At 46.5% G+C, this 24,153-nt stretch overlaps 1 protein-coding gene across 3 annotated transcripts; it reads right to left on the bottom strand.

Annotated features, from left to right (window-relative positions):
• Positions 1 to 2,550: 2,550 nt before the first annotated feature.
• On the bottom strand, positions 2,551 to 22,843 carry CSNK2A2 (casein kinase 2 alpha 2). Of its 3 annotated transcripts, none has more exons than XM_089539796.1 (12): positions 22,390 to 22,843; positions 19,470 to 19,581; positions 15,713 to 15,814; positions 15,275 to 15,325; positions 11,863 to 11,922; positions 10,541 to 10,624; positions 9,978 to 10,088; positions 9,279 to 9,380; positions 8,396 to 8,496; positions 7,367 to 7,515; positions 5,686 to 5,782; positions 2,551 to 3,014 (listed from the first exon to the last, which is right to left on the bottom strand). In XM_089539796.1, exons 1-11 carry the CDS (start codon positions 22,491 to 22,493, stop codon positions 5,703 to 5,705), a joined length of 1,056 nt encoding a protein of 351 aa, XP_089395922.1. In that variant the 5' UTR covers positions 22,494 to 22,843; the 3' UTR covers positions 2,551 to 3,014; positions 5,686 to 5,702. The 3 variants fall into 3 exon arrangements, with proteins under 3 accessions (XP_089395922.1, XP_089395924.1, XP_089395923.1); XM_089539798.1 differs by having other exon boundaries at positions 2,551 to 2,975; XM_089539797.1 differs by lacking the exon at positions 2,551 to 3,014 and adding an exon at positions 4,345 to 4,885.
• Between the last annotated feature and the right edge of the window lie 1,310 nt (positions 22,844 to 24,153).

The raw sequence follows: 24,153 nt of genomic DNA, 5'->3' as shown, positions 1-24,153 counted from the left end.
ACGGCACTGCAGCTTTTGTCCTTAGGTCAACCCCAACAGTACAAAAACGTGTCTCTACTGGAAGAGATTAAGTCTCACTGAAGTCCTAAACTATACCAGATAGGGGCCCATAGCATTCCTCCCCCATAACAGCTTACTACTACATCTACCATATTTATCTATTTATATATTATGGTTATCAAAGCCTTAATTCAAAAGCAGCCCCAACTCAAGAAGACATAAAGCTGGGCACGCCTTGGTTCTCCTCCTCTCTTCATCAGGCAAGAAATTAAAAGACGTTGGTGCCCCAGGAATTCCTAAGAGTAGGGTTTCTACTATTCCTAACTGCAGGGCACATACGGACTCCTCCTCCATGTAACACACCAAGGAGAGAAAGAATAACATGGGAACCCTGGGTCATATACGTTTCTTTTTCTCAATCCCTCTGAAATGAAAACCTATCCCTCTCCAGCCCTTTTCAAACCCATTTGCACAAAGGACCAAATCACACGCCAGCGCTTCCGGTTACAGGATGAGCTCAGGAGGAATTGACCCAATGTTTCCACTCAATTGTCCCAATGTTTCCTTGTGAACACTCCGGACCAATTTTGAAGGGTTTCCTACCACTTAGCACAGACAAACATAAGCGTAAGGGGTCCTTCCATGTACTTCCAGAGTTAACCTGTTTGTAAGCCAGATCTCACCTGAACTTGGAAGCTAAGCAGGGTCAGCACCTCTTCCAGGAGTTTCCTCCCAAATGCTTTGGGGTTGCTTTGGGTTATCTAGGATGTTCTTAAAATATAATAATAAGGCCAACATCTGCTAGGAGATAAGATAGACACCAGCAGATGACGCCAAAGCCCTACTGGCACTGCTGCAGTTCCTGGCTTCAGGGTCCCTCTGGGGAGAAAGGTGGGATATAAATGAAATCAATAATTATATAAAAATAATTAAAATAAACCCAAGGCCCAAGCCGCCCAACAGGATCCTTGTGGCCACTCTGCAGGCGCTTCTGGTAATTTAGCAAATACCCGTGGGCATTAGCCTACTCCTGGCATCTTAATTTCCCTCTGCCTGCCAGGAAGGGTTGCCAGGTTCTGGATACTTCAGGTCACCCCAAGGGAGGAAGGGAACGGCATGAAGGCGGCTGGGCAAACAGGGCCCTGGGTTATATGGGAAGAAACCCTATCTGACTTGACGGAAAGTGGGGCAAGTCAAGGGAACAATGCCCTAAATTGAAAAGCACAAAGCAGTGCATGTCTTACAGGCAGCTGAAGCTTATTTTCGCCATAGCTCTTTGTGGGAAGGAAGCATGGTGTTAGAAGAGCCCCACCTGGTGGCTGCTCCATCCCCCATGATCTCCCTCATTCCTCTCCTGCAGCAGAGACCCACAGTCCAGACCAGCATCCTTAGGCTGGGATGCCTCTTTCCAAGGAAAGCTTTGCCCCGGTCTACCATCCCCCCCCCTTGCCAAAGTTACCAAAGGCACCAGAGCTCTTCCAAACTGAAATAAAGCAATGGCCCCTTGCAACATGGGAGTTAGTACTCTGCAAACTCTGACCAGGAGAGTTGCCTCTGCTGCAACCCCAGGTCTCCTCAAGACCCAACATCCAAAAGGCATGACTCATTTCTTTCTTCCTTCTTGTTGTTTTCAAATAATAAAATTCAAGTGGATGACATCCTGAAGAGCACTGGGACTTCGGAGGGAGCATCATCACAACCCTTTGCTTTTACAAATAAAAATTCCCCTGCTTTACTCCAATGGAGTTCCTGTCCCATCTTTATGCAAAAAGCTTTGGTGAAAAGAACTACTAAAACAGCCCACAGCTAGGCTTCAGCAGCCCCTTGGCAGCTGCAAGAATACCCCCTTTACTCCAATTCCCCCAATAACACAACAGGAAATCCATCATTTGAAAATCTGAATGTGAAAACAAGAAGAAGAAACATGAGTCATGCTGCTGGGTCTCTAACCAATTAGAAGGGGAAAGGATTTCGAAAATGGAAGATTAAACTTGGTCACTCTCAAACAAAACCGAGGGTCCTTATTACATTTTTGATTAATATCGCTCTGTCCTCTGCTTTGTCTTACTAGTTCCTTTACTCTTCTCTCCCGTTTTGGGGGTTGCTTTTTGGACGCTGGGGAGAAGGAGCAGAGAGATGAGAAGGGAATTCTAGGATGGCAATAGCCTTGAACTAGAATAGTTTTTCATAGGAAACGGCTGCTAAGTTTGCTGATTTTTGAAACCTCAGTGAAAAACAATTGCAACGGAGGCCCCAACCCTGGAGGGCTTGACAAGGAAGACTATCTTGAGGGGAGCCCCTCAAAACGGGTCTCTGATTTTAATGCCAGAGCAGCAGCCCCTTCTCGTGCGATTTTGTCTGCCCTTAAAAAACAAAACAAGATTCATTTATATACCGCTTCATACCGCCTAAGCAGTGTCTAAGCGGTTTACAACTGTAAGCTAATTTGCCCCCAGAAATCTGGGGACTCATTTTAGCCACCTCCTCGAAAGGATGCAAGCCTGAGTCAAGCTTGAGCCCTTTTGCTGGTCTTAAGACTCTCTCCATATGTTTCCTTTTAAAACTTTTATTCAATAATATATAATAATTTTAATATAGAACTGTCCATCGTGCCAGAGCCTCCTCCCCGACCCCAGCCTGCCAAATCAAGGGCCAGTTTGCCAGAACGGAGACACATTGGACCGGGCGCAGGGTGCCACCTGAGCCAACAACAATGGGTTTGTTTTTTTTGCATACCCTTCACATTTTCCATGCTTTCTTGGTCAGGAAGAGGTCAACGGGAACTCGGAAACGCAGAAGTTTTAAGGTTTGTGTGTTGTATATGCTTGTTGAGTGCCTTCACAGCCATCACTGCCAATGCCGCCATTCTTGCCAATGCTGCTGCCATCCCTGCTTCCGGGGGTGACCTCTGGAAGCTGCGCATACCACCATCTCTGTACACAAGCGGATTAAGACGTTTTGATTTGGTTCTTGTTCTGCTTATGGAAAATTGGGGGGAACAGCATCAGACAGACCTAGGGAGAGAGGGGAAGCAAGCATCAAATGCAAAGCTGGGCTCAGAAGGCACTTTGTGCAGCCAGAACAAAGTTAGTTAGTACAATGCTAATGAGGGGAGGGCTTTGGACACAGGTGACCCACTGGACTCCTGCTTAATGCCATGCAGAGGAACCAATCTCCCTCAGCGGCAAAGAACTGACCTCCGCAAGGCATGTGCCAATGACCGTGACAGCGGTGGCTCTGAAGGTGACACAACCTGAGCAACAGGAAGGAAAAAAGCAGGCAGCAGAGCAAGTGGCATTGAAGACAATGTATCTCATGCCACATTATGTGGAGAGTACACTTATTTCTTATCCAGTACACCTTCCCTGCCTTCTCAACATGCTCTTTCTGATCCCATGCACTTGGCGTCAAAATCTGGCAGCTCGGCACAAGTGCCACCCTGGCATTGAATGCCCCCATTCAATCCTCATCTCAAGCCATGGTTAGCCACACTCTTTCACAGAAAATGTTGTGGCCAGGACTGCTGGGTGTTGCAATACAACCTCTGCACCGGATGTGTGGCTTAAAAAGAGACACAATGAGGCCAGGGAAGCATGAACAGAAGCTACAAGGACGATCCCAGCCCAAGACCCCAGCTTTGCGCTGTGTGTTGTTTAGAAGCTTGTTGCCACAAACATATTCAAACAAACAGCAACAGCTTCATCTACGGGAAACACTCATGTGGACCTCAGCTCTAGGAAAATTCTTTGGTACAGACTTTGAAGGAAAAATAAATTATCATCAAAAGTGCATTGCAAGAGAAAAAGATGCATTAATGCAAACAGTGGGGAAACTATGCCACCCTTCAGTTGATGTTGGACTGTCACTCCCAGCAGCCCTGGCCAGCATAGGGCAAAAGTGAGGAATGCTGGGAGCTGTAGTCCTGCCACATGGGGAAGGGCACATGATTCCCACCCCTGCATCCCACAAATGCAGCTTATTCACAAGGGTCTGAAACCTTCTTTGCTCAGTTAGCCCCATTACAACCATCTGCAATACGAAACAGGGTCCAAGGATGTAGCCACACTGCAGAATTAAAGCACTTTGACAAGACTTTAACTGTCATGACATCTGACAGACCAGGCTGTGTACCTTGCCAAACTACAATTCCCAGGATCCTACATCCTGTCCTCCAAGGTGGCCACTGACTGGGAACCTCAGCTCTGGCCATCTGCATCTAGCCCTCTGCTCAAGCGTTTTAGATGGACAATGGCTTCCTCCTAAACCCCAATGGGAGACCTCAGCCCCTGAAAGCACTCTTTCCTCCCAAAGGACTCCCAGAGACCAGAAGGAGGACGACACAAGTTTGTACATAGAGAGATTTATTGGTTCCAGTGAATTGTACAAATGGATCTGACCTGATATCAATGCTAACATGTTGTTATTGGGAAGTGGAATGTAAACAGATGCTTCAAATAGAAACAGTCTAACCTTATTTCTTAAAATTAAATATTTGACAAAGTAATAATAGAAAGAAAAAAATATCTGCATTTAGGCATGGTGACAAAAACGCATAGATTTAGGTTTATGACGTCACCAGAATCACAAAGTATAATGCCCCCTCCCCCAAAAAAGGCGGGGGTCGAACTCTGGCGCTCGTAAGAGACCCAACAAGGAAAAATAATAACCAGGTAAAGGAGCACCTGACGCGCCCTTCCTGCAGAGGAGACCGCACTCCCTCGCAGGGCCAGGTGCGAAAAAATGCTCCAGGGATCTGAACCTCAGGAAGGCCGTCGTCGCACATGGATTCGGAATGGCCCTCGCTATTCCTGGCTTCCGAAACTCCCCATTGGTTTCCTCATCCCCAAAACACTTCCTCTTTGCTTCTTCCACGTGTTCAAAGTGGCTGCAATGAAAGCAATTCTAAATTTGCCCACGGATGGGAATGCCCCTGGTTGGCTCTTCATAGCCGTTGGAACAAACTTCACAGGAGGAAGCGCTCTTTTGGCCTGAAAGAACCACCTTCCCCCTTGCTAAGGCAGGCACTTCCCCAGAAAGAAAGGGATGGGAACGGGGGGACACTCGACCCATCTACCCCAACAGCAAGCTGCCTCCCAACAGTGTTTTGAAGCATCTTATTATAGTTTGACTGACTGACTCAAACCATTTCCAAGACTGGCTATTTAAACTGAAGGGGGGCAGGAGCGAAGATTAAGGGCCAAAATCGGACGTGATGAGAGCGAGGGTGACGTCCACCACTTACAGGCTTGGCACCCGCTTCTTGATAGAACCTGACCCCACATGGGCTTGCTTCTGTGGGGTACATGCTACATATCCTCGTGTGCGGGGTCGGGGCGGGGAGAAACCAGAAGGCCGCCCAGGAGAAGAAAAGAGAAAAATGGAAGGCTAGGAAAAGTAGAGTAGGAAATGGCAGATTTGAACCCAGAGCCAGTAGTAGTAGTTCCAACCTCGGACCACACCCTCGAATCCATGTAACATCTCACACAACCATTTGGATAAGGACTTTGGTAACACACAGAGAAAGGTTAGGGTAGCCGCAAGTGCTGGAGAGAGAGAGGAAGGCAAGGAGGCCCTACCCTCCCTTCAAGTCGAGGCTTCTGCAGAGAATACGGGGGTTTGGTTCATTCCCTTCCCCAGGTGACTGAGGGGTGTGTGTGTTTTGTATTTGTAAACCTCTGGAATTACCCGTCGTTCCCCAAACTTCATCGTGTTGTTGTCAGGCTGCTGGTGAGCACTGGGCTGTCGGAGCTGGGCTGCTGGGCCTGCTCCTTCACAACTGGATCTGCAGGAAGGAGAGAAGAGGGACGGTTATAGGCCGGGGCACACAGGCTCACCTGCGTAGGTATTTCCCATATACTGTGCACTGTAAGCTACACAGCCAGCCTTCCGTATCTATGCATTTTTTAATCCACAGATTCAAACACCTACACCTTGAAAATATTTAAAATATATATAAATTCCCAAAATCAAACCCTTCATTTTGCCATTTTATATAAGGGACACCATTTTACTATGCCACTGTATTTAAAGGGACTTGAGCATCCATGGATTTTGGTATCCATGGGAGATCCTAGAGCCAAACCCCAGCGGATACCAAGGGCCCACTGTATATTTATTTCACATTTATTGTTTGCTGTCTGTGCATTATTCTATATATTACATTCAGGTTTACCATACAATTGTTTGGCATATTCTATATGTGCTTCAGGTATATTCTTTATTTATTGACTTTGGTGGTTAAGAGTTTTCTCATTTTGTATCTCATGTTTATATTCACTCCTTTACTGGGTTTGACCAATCCTCCACCCCAAGTGCAACAGAAGTGATGTTACATCACTTCTGGTTGCCATTTTGAGAGGACTACAAATTGAGGGGTTTGGGCTTGCTGTGGGGAAATGTAAGGCTTGGGGTGGTGGGGGAACTGGCCTCTGTTTCCCCTCACAGTCTACCACCAATGTTTTAAGATGCACATGAGTGTCCCATCACTGGCCCTGCATAACTAATAATTCACACCAGTAGCTTGGAACAAGACATTTCAAGTCAGAAGATAAGCGGCCATCTCTGACTTTTGGCAACTCTAAGGTGAAGCTATGATGAGGTTTTCTTGGCATGATTTGTTTGGAGAGAGGCTGGCTTGCCCAAGAGTGGCTGAGCAGGATTCAGACCTTGGTTTTCCAGAGTCATAGTCCAACACTGAAACCACTACAAAACATCCCTGCATGGCACCACTTTAAATGTGTGGCAAACTTATTAAATCAACTGGGCAGCAAGAGGCACTGCTACAGAAAATCTTGTGCTAAATTGTAAGGGTAGTAATCCAATCCTATTTATGGAGTAGAAAGATATGCCTAGAAACTGCCACCGTTTATGGTTCTGAATGCCTATAGCAACCGGGAGAAGGAGGTGCTGACATCTCATTTTGAGAAGCACAAGCTTTTCAAAATATAGGTATACTTTAAAAGATTGTTGCAAAACCTCACAAAAAGCACCCATGGAAGACCCTTCACCATTTCTCAAAACTGAGGCTGTAAATCCAAGGAAACATTTTTGAGAGAGTTTTTAGAGATGGTTGCCTTGGTGTTTTTGCCCCCAAACATGCCTAAACATTTCTTCTAGGGTTACCTTTTAGTCTGCTGTAGCAACATGGTCTTGTCGCAGTTTGAAAGACAAACAAAGTATGTTTGGACCTTCAAGATGTTATAAGACTCTTGTTCAGCTAAGTGTATTAATGCACAAGACTGTCCCTGCTCTTTACCAAAAGTTTTGAGATGGCTCTAATAAGCCCAACCAAGCCACTGCTGATTTTCTTAGTTCAGCCCCGTCTTTTGCTCTCCCCTCTTCCCCCGGTAACCCCCAAAAAGCTTACAGAAATAAGGGTGCTCCATAGCTTCTTTGGCAGTCAACCTCTGTTGATGGTCATATCGCAGGAGTTTGTCCAGAAGGTCCAAGACTTCAGGGCTGACCAGGTGTCTGTTTTCACTGTGAATGAAGTTCTCCCAGCGCTTCCGTGAATGTCTACAAGCAAAATGGAGAAGCCACTTTGTGGGCATAAAGATGGACGATGGGGAGAAATCTCAGACAGGGGATCTCTCATATTTTAGGCACACGTTGTGAAAGAGTATCTCTGACTAGGCAGGGATGCCAAGCTTGCTTTCGTTTTCCCCACTGTCAAGATTGCTCCTTTCCCAGTCCTGCAATGGAACTACCACTAAAGTCAGCACAAAGACATGAATGTGTTTTCGTGGGCATTTTTAAAAATATTTGTATTTTGCAAACAGATTCTGTCTCACCAGCAGGGTTTCCAGAGAGCTGGGGTCACCAAAAACTTGTCTACAAAACCATGAACTTAAAAAATGTTCATCCAAAGAGAGTCAAGAATAGTCTATGAATTTCTCCTGGTTTTTTCCCTCTCTAAGCCATAAGCAGACACACAGTGCTCCTGCATGACTTATACTCTGAGGATGGGGGTTTTGCTCTGTCTTCTAAAAGCCACAAAATAAACATTGTTTTGGATACAAACAACAGTCTATGCAGCACAAAACCCCACTTTCAGGGATGCATGTGGTCCATGCACATGGCTTATATGCAGCCATGTATTGGCACCACAAACTAAGAGATGTGGGATACAGTACTACTGAGTAATCTGAAACTTAATGCTCCCAGATCATGGAGAGGTCAAGAGCAGATGCCTATAATGGCATTTAATGACAGGAGCCCAGAGGCAACAGAAAAGGCTGGCCAACAGCTGTTCCAGCTCCATCACCACAATCCCACCAAGGAAGAAGAGGCTCCCTGCTGGGTCTGTTCTTTTTCTGCAGGGAAAGGCCCCATGGTTCATGATACACTCCCCCATCCCAGTAAACACAATAAATCATGCATGCCACAATAAACTTACTGTCCCAAGATATCATTGAAGTGTGGGTCCAGTTCTATGTGGTACTTCTTCAGATAACCATATAATTCATCTGTACCCAGAACCTTTGCGATGCGAACCAACTGCAATAAAAAAAAAACCCAGGTGTGTATTGACTGAAAGGGGGGGAAATAACACCAGGACAGCAGCTGCAGCAGTTTCACCAGGACAAGGTGAGCCCCAAAGCTGCCAATGCAGGGGAAAGAGGCAAGAACCCGGCAAAGGCAGGTTAGCAGTGCTGGGCCTGGAACAGCTGCCCTGGCAGAGCACAGTTTCTGCAGGGAGGAAGAATATTTCAGTCCTCTCTTGCCCCTTCCCTCAAAGCTATCTTTTGTTGCTGAGACAAGATCTAGTTCCCATGGACAGGGAGATAGAGAACAGCTGTAGTCAAGTATGAGTTGGGAGTGGGCTTGCAGGGACAGCATCTCAGGATCAATCACTGCCATCTGTGGTCAAGAGATCCCTTCTACTGCTCAAGACCTTAGACAGCAATGCCTATCAGAAGTAGATAACACCGAACAAGATGGACTTCTCATGCTCATGTAAGATGTCCCCTCTCCCATTTATTCACTGATTTGACAAAACGTATAGCAACTGGCTGGTTCCAAAGAGGACCAGACCTCAAGTCCATTGAAGCCCTGCCTTGTCAAGGGCACAATGCTTGCCCATTCAAGCCCCAAGGGAAAAGGAGCCACTAGTGTCCCCAAGATAATGCTGGGACCTTTTTTTAAAGCCAATCTTCCAAGAGAAAATCATCAGACTCAACATGACTCAAGGGGATCTGTCCCTTGTCAGTAGCTGCACAAAGAGAAAGGAGGCATGTATTCACCACAACCTCTTTGCAAATTGTTCTGTTTCGCCTCACCTGGTCATAGTTATCCTGACCGTGGAAAAAAGGCTCTTTTCGGAAGATCATGCTGGCCAGCATACAGCCTAAGCTCCACATATCTAAGCTATAGTCGTACATCTGGAGGGAGAAGAAGAGCAATGAACAAAAACGACTTACATCTTGTAATCAGATTGCTGCAATGCCAACTCAACTGGATTCTTAAAACATTGTTACTTAGCAGCTACTAGCCTCAAATGTTATGCAAAAATTTTATTGTTGTGTTCAGCAGAGGTACAGCTTTGAAAGTGACATTTCAGAAAAAACCAAAATCCCATGGATCTCCACAGTCATCTCCCTCTTGACTAAAGAAAAACAGACCTGTCTTTATTGGCTGTTGCCAACCCCAAAAACGCCCAGATCTCTATTGCCCAGCTTCAGATCAGGTATACGCAGTGTACATTTACTGTTGGGCCTAGTCTGATCATTCCCTCATAACCAGGCAGCATCTCTTGAACTCTGTTAATTCCCTTATGGTTTTCATGCTCTTTGTTTATTATATCACATCTTTCCTCTACTGAGCAAAAGGCAGTGTGACTTTGTCATAGCTGTGTTTCCCCTCCAAACATAACTAATTACATTTATCACCATTGCTTGCACCTTGTGACTACTCCTCAATTTCTTATTGGCACCCACTCCTTTTTAGCACTGAAGAGCAAGCAGAAGGACAAGTCTTACTTGGTAGTCCACGAGAAGCTCTGGCCCTTTGAAGTACCTTGAGGCAACACGGACGTTGTATTCCTGAGCTGGATGGTAGAATTCTGCCAAGCCCCAGTCTATGAGGCGCAACTGCAGACAAAGGAGACAGGCAATGGGTGAAACCGCTCTGGGAAAAGTGAACCAACTGCTGGCCAGGGTAAGTTTAGAGGCTCAGCATCTGTACCTTCTTTAGCCCTACAGTGATAGCAGTCCAATGGCTGGAGGAAGGTTTTGCTAATCAAGTCACAAGTCATCTAAAAGCATCCAGGTAACAGCAAAACAAAGAGAGTGATAGAAAACAGATATGCGGCAAGATATTTTTAGAGAAGGGGATGGCTCTGAATCAAGCTGCAGGCAACAATGGGAAGATCAGTAAATAGTGTGTCATACATAAGCAACAGCTTTGTGCACCTGAAGCGCCTGGTGATCAGTAATCCACACTGGCCTCTGAAGCTGGGAGTGGGGAGAATGGGAGAGGTTTGGTACTACTCCAGGAACACAGAATGGCAAAACATTCCTCTAGCGTTTGTGTGTGTTTGTACCTTTTTCTGTTGGTGGTCTATCATGACATTATGAGGTTTGACATCTCTATGCATGATCCCCATGCTGTGACAGTAATCCAAGGCCTGAGAAAGACACACAGAAGTTAGTGCCAGATGTAAAGAAAAATTCAGCCATCAAACCTCAGGGGAAGGCAGGCTCATGAACCTTGTCTCTCCCTCAACAATCACTAAGCAGACTTTCTACTATGATGGAAGAGAGAGAAAAATAAGAGGTAAGGAGAGATTCCAGTCTTTGTTGAGACAACAGCCATTTATGCCTCTTCCACTCTCTGAGCTGCTTCCCTTCCAGCTGCTCATAAGACCTAAAACATCTGCCAGCATCATAGCTGGCCTTCCTAAGAAGCAGACAACATTAACAACTGCTGGCTGAATATTCCTCTTAACTCTTTTTCTTTTCCTTCTCTCATTTTATAACACACATTGGCAACTGTTATCAGCCAGGGAGCCAATTTCCCAACTCCACCTGGGAACCTGCTAAGGGCCACTCTCCTTCACCATCCAAACTCGACAGCCAGTGATACCACAAATCCGCTTCCAGGTTAAGCGGGAAGGAATCAAAGGCTCATTTTTAACTAAAACCAGGCACTCAGAGGGTGTATACCTTGTTCTAAAAGTGAACCATGGTTCTCGAAGGGAATAGAGGGATCTTTATTTCCCAAAGAACACTGGAAAACCTCTGTAGTTAGCTTTGCAAGCCACCTTGAATTCTATCTTTGGGGAAAACACAGGGTATAAATAAAGGAGCAGAGCAGACTAAGAGATCCATGCTAGCTCTGTGGCACTTCACACAAGTTGGAGGGCAGTTCTGATGACACAGGCTTTGAAAAATACTCCAAATGATGTCCTTGCCAACGCAACAATGATGCCTCTTTCCATTGACTGTGCTGTTACACTATAAGCCTGCTTGTCCTCTGACCTTGCATAAGTCTTTAGGGGTGACCCAGACTCAAGACTGCTTATCCAGAAGATGTTAAGTCTGGGAGTTGCTCAGGTACAATCTGTAGCCTGTTGTATTTGGCTTTAATGTAGAGAAGGGGGAATAATGGCTCTAGTTCTGTCCCCCCATACAATATTTGGTTCTGCAGTTCTGCTGTGGAGATAGTGCTGATTTCACTGTGCCTCTGAGCCAAGCCTGAGAGGTTTTGCATTGGCAGTGGAAAGGCAGAGAGGGCAGCAGAACTCTCCAGTCTGGTCCTAAGCTGCAACTTGATCTTTGTCGGCTGCACGAAACCCCATCTGACAAAACTTGAAAATCCCAAGTGCCAGGAGTGACCTTTCCAAACTGCTGTTCAAATACTCACCTTGAGCAATTCATACATATAAAACCGAATATCAAAGTCTGTCAGAATCTGGTACAGTTGCTGAAAATAGCAAAAGAAGAAAAAGAAGAAATCAGTGCTGCACTTTTTGGGGTGTGTGTAAAACTTCATACCTCTTGCCCCTACTCCCATCGCCTTCTGTGCCCTTTCGCTGTTCCATGGACTAAATGAAGTCAAGCACAACAATTTCTTCTACAAAGCATCCAAATGTCCAAAACCTACTCCTGCTGCAATGGCCTGAACTCAAAATTCAGAAGAGAAGCCATGCTAATATGTATCAGCAAGGCAGCAATCTATCTAGAATTCTTCTTAAGTGCTTCAAGCACACTGGAGGCATCAGCCCAGCCATTCTGACAACGGCCCTGCAATGTAGATTGCAATGTCAACTACTGAAAGGGTGGGAACTAAAAGAATATTAGCCATCCCATTGGTTTGAGGCTGAGGTTAAGACCAGAATTGGGGACACTGAGTGAAGAGCTGAGACTCTTTGCTACTGCAATCTATGAATGTAAAAGTTGTGCTTTACTTCTGACCCGAAACATCCCACCAACAAGCCTGAACTATTCTCCCAACATGCAAAAAGATTATCCATTGCAAAGTACAAAGACAGGCTAAGGGTGCATCTACACTACAGAAATAATGCAGTGTGACAACATTTTATGTGCTGTAGCTCCATCCTATGGAATCCTGGGGTTTGTAGTTTTACAGGATCTTTAGCCTTCTACAAGTCCCGGGATTCTGTAGGATGGCACCACGAAGTGGTGTCAAACTGCAATATTGCTAGTGTAGATGCACTCATTGTTTAACCCACCTCTTTCCAGAACTGAAAGAGTTCCACAGGCAGCCTGCCTGCTTCCAAGCCCAATTCAATGTGTAATTATTGACTTCTAAAGCCCAAGACAGTTGGAATCCAACAATCCCTCAACATGTCATTTGCCTTCCCTCATCACTCCTGTAGCTGCTGAATGCAGCAGAGGTCCTGTCACTGAGCCAGTGCTGGTTCAGATCACATCAGTTGTGAACCTCCACTCCAGTTTTACTTGCCTCTGCTGCATCTACTGATACTGAATCCCATCAGCATTTGCTTCAAGTAATGCCTTTGAAGCTCTCCAAAACCCTCTTTTGATTTCACTATCCTGGGCGCAACATGGTCTCAGCTGTAACTGACCTTCAACACAGCTGACTCCTGAACTCAAGTTTGCATTAACAAGTTAAGTACTGTTCACTGCAGTACCAACTCTTGGGAGACCAAATTTGTCCATTCAGTCCTATTTGGTGTGTCCTCTTTAACCAACCACAGTTCTGTAAAAGAACCTGTCCTCTAACCCTTTGACAGTCAGGTTTATTGAAAGGACCTTTAGGAAGGACCGTGTCCAGGACTGGTTAGTAATCCAGGTATATCAAGCCTGTTGAATAACCTCGGTCCACACGCTTGTTGCCACTCAAGGGTATCTCCAAAAAGGCTGGAGAGGAACAACATCTTTTTATCCTTCATCATCCAACAAGCTCCATGCCAATTTTCTGTGTCTGTTATGTCTGAACAGAGCCTGGGATTCTTCTAATGCAAGGATGTGAATCCTGCAACCCTCTTGATATTGCTAGATTGCAACTCCCAGCATTTCTCACTGCTGGTTATCATGGCTAGGGATGACAGGAATTACAGTCGCATAAAATCTAGATGGGCCAACTATTTAAATCTATTTAGCAGCCTATTCCTCAAATTACATTCCCCTTACCCCGCTGTCAACTTACATTTGTTTTACCAGAACTGTGCTCTTACTTAGATGCCTCATTCTGACAAGCCTTCTTATTAAAGGATGTCTTCTTATCTCCCTCGACTCGGCTAATTACCCAAGACGGGATCCTCTTGAGCTCCCCTTTGCACCCTTCCTCAAAAATGTTGTAATCTCTAGCCAAGTTCCCTTTATCATAGTTCTGAGTAACTACCAAGAACCTAAAATAGCCCTGGCAGTCCATTTCAAATTCTGTTTAATAAAGAGAACCCCTCCACTTGAAATTAAACAAGATCATGCTGGCATTCCTGGACAATTCCCCTCTTACATTTTATATTAAATCCAACAGCTCTGCTGCTCACTGTTCCCAAGTACTTCAGCTTCACTTACATCAGGCACCAGGATTAAGTCAGAAGGCCTGACTTAAAACTTCCTGGCACTAGTCACAGAACCAGCAAAGGCATTTCACGGCCCACTGACTATAGCTAAAAATTCTGCCTCTTTGTTGTGACCTGGATGTATCTTTACACAGTCAATGTGAAAGCAGCTAGGGTCACCCTTTATTACAACCCCTCTAGGTTATATCTCTCATTTCTTTTTCTCTGAATTTTGGCCAGGTGGAGCACATTATACACATTACACTACTTTTGTAGCTGATTCTCTCCTCCAACTATGCTGCATAGTGAGAGGAGTTTGTGCCCGTTATGTGTTCTGGTTTGTCAGACTCAGTGCATTTTGCCAACGTCAGTCACTCCCAATCTACTCTTCCCAACTCTTTCTTTCTATAGGACTACATCTGGTGATAAATGTATCTCACAGGTTCTTAAAGTCCCACTATATTTCCAACACTCCCAACTAATGTATGCTCTTTTAAAACACCAGATAATTTTTTCACAACCAGTTTCCCCCCCTGTGTTGGAATCCATGGCTTCTTATACACACCCATATGTCCTTCTTGTTTGCCATTTTACTGGCGATTTTTTGGGTCCAATTAAATAGTTGCCAGCTTCTTCTGAGCTCACTGGCAAGTCCTAATTTACCTCCATTTTGAGGACCTAGAACACTGTTATTTTTTACACCAACCAAAGAGGGAAAGTTATACTAAGTGTTTCTGATTTCCTGTCATCTTTCTCAAAAGAAATCAGTTCAAAAGCTGCTTATAATTTCTGTGGCAGACACTAAACTCCAGACACTCAGAGCCATCAGGGAGCAGATGGAGCTTGTCCCAGTTGCAGAGCTTCGCCTCCATTTCCCACAAAGCTTAATTTTGGGGTTTTCATTCCTCCCAAATCTTCTCTCCGTATGTACTGCATTCATTCTACCCACTTAAATAAATAAATGAATAAATAAAGCAGGCCCTGCCATCCCCATCAACACTGCTGCTGTAAACAGAGTATCATAGCAGAGAGATTAGCATGGCATTAAATGCTGCAAGGCAACAGTTGCTATATTGAGACAGAGTCGCTAGGAAATGCAATCAACTTCCATTGCACCACTTTTTCCAAACCTGTGCCACAAAAGCCACAAGCAAAGGCAGTTTTTTATATGCAGTTTGCTTCCCATGAAGTATCCAACAGACTCCACAGTTCATCTTTCCACAAGAAGGAGTCCTTCTTTCACCACTTATGGCAACTCTTCTATGTACCAATACAAAGACTCACCTTGAAATCTGTATTATTGATGTATTCAAACACCAGAGCTGGAGTCTTTGACTGGAAGAGAGAAAGATCTACAATTTAACCACACTTCCCCATAACCTGCATCCCCAGTTATTCCTAAGATTTCTCTGGAATTATGCACATTTGATTCCTCAAACTCAAAAATAAAGAGAAGCAAAGCCAGTTTAGCCTTCATTGACACAAGATACACCAACAGCTGAAGCCTCCAGCATGGATTCTCACCATGTTGTCCATATATCCTAAGGTTCTGTGTTATATTTTAAAGCTTACTTTTTAAAAAAAATCATTAAAAAGCCCCATCCTGACCGCTGTTCTACCTGCCGCACATTGGGTGAATTCTAAAATCTGTACATGAAGGCCTCCATATCTCTAACAATAAACCCCACCACCCCAGTCCCACTGAGAGAGAGGAGCACCTACCACCGGATCCTTGACCGTGTCAATCAGCTTAATGATGTTGGTTCCACCACGCAGATTCTCCAAAATCTTAACCTCTCGTTTTATCTTCTTTTTCTTCACTGGCTTAAATACACAAGAGTGATTAGAAGTGAGGTTTCTTTCAATGCTCCTTTGTACCCAAGTACCTAGGCTGGGGCGATGATGCACAATCAGCTATACAAAAATGGGGCAAGTAGCTACCGGTCAGATCACTAACATTAATGCCACTTCCAGACTAGGACAAATGGGAGCATAACCATTGGCCAACCACTTTACAATAATACAGTCTATTAAAGACTCAGGCTTGACAAGTCAAGGGGAAGACAGATACTGAAACGGCTGCAGATATTTTAATAAGGGAATTATTTTGGGGGGATGAAGCAGTGCCTTAGGGAGACAGCACATGCGCCTGGCATGCGCAAGGTCTTTGCTTCAACCCCGACAAATCTGGGGAACAACCCTGGAGAGTAGCTGCTCAGCAGGATAGATACAAATCTGGGTGCATCAGTGGCTTGGTGCTATAGAAGGCAGCAGGCTTAGATCCCAGCAACTTAACAAACGAGAATTATCGGATTCCAGCTTTAAAGGAAAACAGAAACTGCCTCTGATTCAATAATCTCTTTCTTGACGAACCTCCTCCCGTGGGATAAGGCAAATGAGGATGCACTGACAGGAACAGCAAACAGGCAACTCTTTCTCCTTTCCGAAAAGCTGGTGAAAAACAATTTGGGACATACTTGGAAGTGTATTTTTTATGCCTGCTCAAGACGTGGCAGCAAATCTGATGTATATGGCCTTGTTCCTGCAGGACATCTCATGACATACAGCTGGTTAATATACATTGTTTTTAAAAGACGTTGGTTCTGCCACCTCTCTTGACAACAAATTGACACTAAAGTGATTCCCCAGTCAAAATTAACAGTTTTCACAAAAGTATGACAGAAGCATCCTAATTTTGCAAAGTTCGGACGCAAAACAATCATTTTAACTAATGAAGATGCATTATTATCCTTTTTCTCAACAAGGCAGCGATCAAAGACAAGCACTGTAATCTGCAATCCATCCATGTAGACGCAAATGCGTTTGACTGCAATGAAGCATATTCCTAACTGAGTTTGTTTTGGATCACAGGTATGCACCGGGCTGAGATCAGCTTGTTGTTCTTGAAAATGAGGTCAAACGACAGGATTTGAGTTAGTGAAGACCTATCCTCTCATTATCCTCCAGTCCCTGACAATACAGCACCTCCTTTCCCTACTGAATGCAAAGAGAACCAAGGGGCAGGTATTAGCTCCCACAGAGTTCCTTTATAGCCAAAGCTTGGTATTCTGAAAAAAAACACTGGAAGACAGAAAAACCTGTCAATACAAGCCAGTATGGAGAGTTTGCATGAGTTATTCATCTGCTACTTGTCAGAAAGGCCAAGAAATGTGCAGATAAACGAAGTTGCCCTGATGACTGGAAATCACTGCAAGCCTGCAAGGTTAAGCAAAGACTCCAACCTTTCCACGAAAGACACATGCCAGCAAAATCCTGGAATTCAGGGACCCCTGTTCGCTTCCCAAGTAGGACTGAAATAGATGCTGAAAAGTGCTTAACTGTATAAATGTGCTTTGCCCAAGAAGAAAAGCAGGGCTGGGCTCAGAGGCATGCAAGCAGCAAAGAACATTCAGCCACAGACAAAAGAATGTGTGTTTCTGACACATGACAAGACCTGGGGGGGTGTCATCTTATGGTGTTGCCTCTCTTTTCAAATCAAACACTTGCGTTTCTCAAAAACAGGAGAAACTGAAGGTAGATCCAAAGACATTTTGCTGACACTATCCTCTTGTTTATCATCTTGGAACCAAGTCACAACCTAAAGACAGAGGCACAGGTTTTTGTCTGCTGTTTCTTTTAACTCAGTATTCCCCTCAAAAGCTTAGTAAACCTAGTATAATTGGCATTTAAAGTTTCCCACAAAACAAAAACGTAGGGACTAGCAATAACCTCCAGGCAAGATCCTTTGTCAAACAGCAGGTGATCAACAGAGAAGAGTCCCCAATTCAAACAAAACTAAGAAGCCGTTAATAACATGTAGAGAGCGCTTTCCCCAAGTGCTGTAAGTGCTTCTTGTCAGTACTGTGTCATCCTTACAACTACTCTTAAGATCAGAGTAGCCTTTAGCTTCATTACAGAAAAGGGAGGGAGGGGACTGAGGGTGGGAAACATTCTCTGAAGATGCCAGCCACAGATGCTGGCGAAACGTCAGGAAGAAACTCTGCTAGAACATGGCCACTTAGCCAGAAAAACCCACCAAAAATGGTGGGAGAACTGTTTGGCTAAGAAGATTTCAATCAGGGACTTCCTTGCTTATACCTTACTCTTTTGATCCACATTAGTGTTTGCTGAGAATATGACATGCCTCGCTTTTACTGTCACAGCCAGCCAACAGTTGGTTTCAGCTACTGTGGAATACTTTCCAGCAAGGTCTTGTGCATAACCACAAGGCAACGGCAGCTCCACTGAGTTGGACCAGCAATGCCAGTCCATTCCCAGTGGTGCCATTACAAGGGAAGCCAACACCACTGAACAACAGGGGATGGAATCAAGTGGGAAGGAGCAACACAGGCAGGGAGCCCAATCTCAGACTGGCTAGTATTATTACAGTATAGTATTCCAACAAGGCAGAACAGCAGCCTTGTTAACAAGCCCATAAAAGTTACTGCCCTGGCTTTTCTTTAACAAGGCTGCTAAGAGGCTAGCTCCCTGAGATGATGTTGGCTGCATGGTAGCCCCCAGAGTCACTTGCTATCCACTCAGGAATTTAATAAAGGCCTTCTACCTGGAGGGCTGGTGGGTGAGAGCCGAACACACCATGCCTTCTTTCACCAGCCTCAAGTATTTCCGTAAAGGTCACCGAGGAAGAGACCTGGCTTCCTCTGCAGTTAACATGGGAACAAAGCAGGCGAGTGAAGGCAGGACAGGGCCATCAGTCCCTCCTCCGCCAGCGTCCTTCCTTACTCCATGAACTTGCCTGAGTGGCATTCAGGACGGCCCATGGCGACCAAGCAAGCCCTAGCACAGGCCAGGTTTCATTTGGGATAATTCTTTCAGGGCAGACTTTGACAGCCCTGTCATCTCTCCAGCTGTCACAATTTGGAGCAAGGTAGCCAATGATCCAGACAAGGCCATGAGAACTTTGGGAGGGGCTTTGATGGCATCAAGATGTGCAGTATTTCCTAGCACTGCCTACTCCTGTACATGTCACGGGGCTTTTCAACAGATGGCACTTCACAGGAATATCCAGCAAGCCTCCCTTTTGCAATCCGTCTGTATGACCACCTGGAGTTTGCAGCTGAGACCAGGGGAAAGGCTAATTGATGATGTCTGTGCAGGTTTTACAAGACAGGTGCCATAGTTTAACATCTAACCTACCAAGCAAGTCTTGCCACTGGACAAAACCAGCTTGGAGAGGGCTATCCCATCACCAATGGAAGATGCTATTTCTTCACCAGTGGCTTCCAACTGCAATTTAACCTTCTTGAGACAGATGGCGAGATTCATTCAGCGAAATAACACTATCCGACAGATTCCGGATACTGCGGCACCTCAATATCCATTCCAGATACAGAAACTCAAAACCACTGAGGATGCAAACAGTCAAGTACAAGAAGAATCCAGTACAGAGTTTTAGGGGTAAACTTGCCACAGCTCCGTTGCCCAGAAAACCATGAATAAGCACCCAGCAAAGACTCACCTTAAGAATTTTCACAACCACTCGCTCGTTGTTGGTGATGTTTATAGCCTCAAAGACTTCACTATATTTCCCCCGGCCGAGTTTCCGAACCAGTTGATAATCGTCTTGATTACTGCAGACAGTAAAGAGGAAACAGCTGAGAAGTGACTAGTCTGAGGTTCTTTTCCAAATCCTCTGCTCCAAACACCTTTGAAACTAAAGGGCCAGGGCACCTGCTAACACACCCAACCTTCAAACAAGTGGAAACAGACCATTCGTCTTCTGCATATTCTCATTCTCCATAGATTGCAAAAGCTGGAAAAAACAAACTTCACAGCCACCTCCTCAATAAGTCCAAAACAAATTAGGAAAAGAGGCTCCGAACCATTAGGCTACCTGTCCTCAATCACTTGTTGTCCATCTATGAGCAACAAACAAGGAAATCTGGCGAACACTTCAAGAGTTCTTATTCAATGGCATGCTCACCCAAGTCTCTCAATGAATGCAGTGGGCTCCTTGGACAGTAAATCTTTGGGGAAGGGAGTCAGGACAGCAAACCTGTGTGTGAAAGTGTCTCTTAACCCACTTCCCAATCTGCCACTGGCAATGATAAAAGTGTAAATTCACACCGGACTCAAAGAGATACGCAATCACATTTCCCTGAACGCTCCACTGCTTGGGTCACACCTCATTAAAAAACCATGCATTCCTCTGAGTATGTACCTAAAGACATGTGCAGCCCCGCCACAGGTGTGGCCAGAGGTTTAGCAACACTGTCCTATCACAGCTCCTCCCCACCCTCCACCTGTCTCTTTAGACAAAAGCATTTCCAACAGGCCCTCTCCTTCTTAATTCAGCCACTTAAAGGAAGAGCTGGAGGGCTTTAAACCAGCTGTTTCCTCGCCACATCTCTCCCAGGACGTTTTTCCTTTGCCACAGCCATCCCTCTATCTTCAAGACAGGCAATTATGGGCGGTGTTGGGTAACACTGCCTGCACATGAAAAGACGGAGGAGTGTGTGTTGTGTTTGTGTGTGGAAAGGAGAGGGCGATGAATGGGAAATGCATCCTGGGCGCATGTGCGGCTGAAGCAGAGCAGAGGGCTACCTGTTAAACAGATAAAGATATCGGATTAAACAATAAAGATGCTATGGGGAGGACAGGCAAGTGTTTCCCGGATGAAACACTTGCTTTTTGGTGAAGGGACCCAAGGAGTGAAGCCTTGAGGAACATGCGAATGCAAGTCTCTGAGTGCAAGGCGGGTTTGCAATTTCCCATACAGTGCTTTCTCATCATTCTTCTGTGTTTATATACAGAGAGAGGATATAGATGGGGAAGATAAATCCATGCTTTTTGGGTGAAGGGATAAAAAGGGTAGAGCGTTATGGAAGAGGAGAATGCGGGTCTCTGAATGCAGGAGGGCTTGCACTTTCTTGTATTACATCCTGCTTTCTCATGTCCTTCATAAATGCACACAAAATACCTATTTTCCATTTAATAATAATAATAATAATAATTTATAATCCGCCTCTCCCTGAGCTTTTATAAATTTAAAGCAGGGCGAGGCAGCAGTTTGGGATGAATTCGAAAGCACATGTCTTGGGAGAAAGAGGATATGTGTGTTTATATATATACACACAGAGAGAGACTTCTATATGTGTGCTCTTTCCTCTCACTGCCATCCTTGCACACCAACAGCCGCCGGGGTGATGCTTCTTGAAAGGAAAAGAGTAATACAGGTTGAGTATCCCTTACCCAGGGTTTTAAAAATCCTCCTCCGGTGGCTGAGATACACAACCACACACGGGATTGTTTAAAATAGGACCTATGCATTTCCTCCAGGATAGGTATATGCCCCATCGCCAAGATGCTTTTGTTTTCTGCACAAAGTGTGTACGTGTGTTGCATCTATACAGATACTCTAAAACCTGGGAAGGAGGGGGAACCCCAAATCTCCAAGACTTCTGACCCCAAGTATTTAGGGCAATAAGGGACGCTGAGTCCTGTCGAGGGGCTTTCTTCTTCTGAGGAAAGGAAAGGAAAGGAAGGGGGGAAGATGCACAGAATGACTGAAGATGTGGTGTATAAAAGGAGCTCCATGCAGCGTGTATGAGGCATAAATGGACTTCAAGTGGAGCCTTGGGCTCCATCATTTCCAAGGCTCTTGTGGTACTCCAAAGCCCCAATTCTTCAGGCCCCAAGCAGCTCAGACAGGAGACTTTCAAGGGTTCCCATGAGGATGGGTCCAGTCACCTGCAAGGTCCTAGGAAAGTACTCCAAAGCCCCAAAGCCCCAACACTTAACCATCTGAGATCATTGTGTGCTTCAGGGCCACACAGAGGAGTTATTTAACAATACTGTATACAAAGCGACACGCCGGCAGCGTCTGTGAGGCGCATGCAGAACATAACATGCATTCCATGGCTTCCCATGAAGATGGGTCCCATCATCCCCAAGATACCTCAAGGCGTCTATGCAAGGACTCCAAAACCCCAAATCCCCAACCCCTCTGATCCCAAGCATTTGAGATAAGGAAGGAGGCTCCTTATGGAAAGCGAAATGCCTAGATGGAGAAAGGCCCTGGGCTCCCATGAGGATCAGCCCCATCCTCTCCAAAAGGCAGCTCTCCATCTCTAGGCAAGTATTGCCAAGCCCCAAATCCCCAGCCCTTGGCCCCGAGGCATGAGGGGAGGAGGAGGAGGAGGGCGACCCTTGTCTATAAAGGCGGGGTTCCTGGGCAAGGACTGCAGCCCTGCTGACTGACCCCAGGCCTTCTTCCCCCCAGGCTGCCTCCCGTCCATCCAGCCATCTCCCCGCGAGGCCCCTCCAGGCGCCTAGGCAAGTCCCCCGAAGCCCCGAGGCATGACGGGAGAAGGACGCCGCCTGCTTCGCTCCCTGGGGCCCCGGGGCAGGGCAGGGCAGGGCAGGGCCGGGCCGCTTACCCCCATGTGGGGACGTGGGCCTCGTAGTCCCAGTACTCTCGGCTCCGGAGGCTGTTGACTTCGGCGTAGACGCGGGCCCTGCTCCCGGCGGCAGGACCGGGCATGGCGGAGGCGGAGGCGAGGGCCGGGGGAGGCCGCACCGGGGCCACGGAGAGGAAGAGCGGCGGAGGCGGAGGGCAGGCCGGGCGGAGGAGCAGGAGGAGGAAGGAGCCCCACCGCCAGCGGCGGCCCAGGAGCACCAGCGGAAGAGGAGGAGGAGGAGGGAGAGCCGGGGAAGAAGAGGGGCGCCAGGCCGGCCAGCGCCTCCTAGGAAAGAAGGGACGGGCGAAGGAAGGGAGGAAGGCAGGGGCCGCGGAGGCGGAGGCGGCGACGCGCCCACCGGCCCCGAGCGGCGAGAAAGTCCGCCGGCAAAGGCCGGCTCTCGCGTCCAAGCGCCACAGCGACACCTCCCGGAAGGGAGGACTTCCGGCGCGCAGGCGCAGTAGAGACATGCGGAGGGAGGGAGCCGGAAGTGAGGCGGGGCCTCAAGGGAAGCAGAGGGAGGGCGAGTCACGTGAGAGAGGGCGGGGCCAGAAACCGAGATGGGTTTAAAGGGCTGGAGAGCCATCTCTGGAGTGTAGATCTAGGAAGGGTTAGAGGCACATTAGGAGCGGGAGTTATGGAGACTGCTAGAGCTATTATTGCAAGAAGGAGCTTTTTCGTAGATTTAGGAAAGTTTAGAGGCACGCCAGGAGTTGTGCAGAGTGAGGAAGCGAGGAGCCCTTTTCAAACTCTCTCTCTGTAAAAGCCAGTGGTCCCAATGCTAGCCACAGGAGGGCGCTAGAGAGAGAGAGAGGGAGAGCCTGGAGGGGAGAAGCCGCCCTTTCTGCTGCCGCCAGAGGGCGCTCCAGGACAACAAGGAAAGGAGTGGCGCCCTTTGCGAGTGCATGGACTGAGTTTGGGACTACAATTCCCATCACCCCCAACCAGCCCATGGCCCTGGAGGGCTCGAGGATGCTTGAGGGGTCCAAGGGCACAAACAGGCTGCAGGGAGACCTCCCCCAATCTCTCCATGGTTTGGGGATGATGGGAAGTGTCCTCCAACCCCTCCCCCACATGCTGTGCCTTGTGAGGATGATGGGAAGTGTCCTCCAAGACCCCCGATACTGACATTCAAGTCACCAACCCTGTTCTTACAAATGTTTTTAGCAGCATATATATATATATACATACATTTGTGTGTATATATACAATTATATGTTTGTGTGTGTGTGTGTGTATATATAAGCATGTGTGTGTATATGTATGTATACACATATACAGAGCAAAAGTATGCATGTGTGTTTGCGTGTATACACACACACTCACACACATATATAGGCAAACCTCTGATATATATATACACACACAGACATGGAAGTGCCAAGTGTAGAGGCATCCCTCTCTTGGCAAAGGAGCCAGCATGGCACAGTGTAGGGCTATCTATGACTTTGGGAGACCTGGGTTCGAATCTGCACTCCAACATGGAAACCCGTTGGCTGACCTTGGGCAAGTCACACTCTCTCAGCCTCAGAGGCCCAGAAATGCCCATAACAGCTTTGCCTTAGGGTCGCCATAAGTGACAGGACACACAGGAAAGGCACAACGGCGACGACGACGACAACAAGCCAGGCCCTCAGGGATCTCTGGAAGCTGTAGTTCTAGAGGAACCAAGCCAAACTACAACTCCCATGATTCAACTCGACGGAAAGCGCGGCCCTCCCGACAGGCCCAAGCGCCCACGGT

Source organism: Sceloporus occidentalis, unplaced genomic scaffold (assembly GCF_023333645.1).
Source record: "Sceloporus occidentalis isolate IW3139 unplaced genomic scaffold, rSceOcc1.0.p SCAF_10, whole genome shotgun sequence".
NCBI classification, from domain to species: Eukaryota; Metazoa; Chordata; class Lepidosauria; order Squamata; family Phrynosomatidae; genus Sceloporus; species Sceloporus occidentalis.
This window is presented reverse-complemented; position numbering and strand designations above follow the sequence as displayed.

Bases quoted from the DNA above. Each gene is read 5' to 3' on its own strand.
- CSNK2A2 (XM_089539796.1), bottom strand. From the start codon at position 22,493: ATGCCCGGTCCTGCCGCCGGGAGCAGGGCCCGCGTCTACGCCGAAGTC. The intron at 9,381-9,977 runs GTAAGACTTGTC...TTCTCCCTCCAG, and splicing joins AGCTTCTCGTGGACTACCAA to ATGTACGACTATAGCTTAGA. The intron at 5,783-7,366 runs GTAAGCTTTTTG...TCCTTCCTGCAG, and splicing joins TATGGAGCACCCTTATTTCT to ATCCAGTTGTGAAGGAGCAG.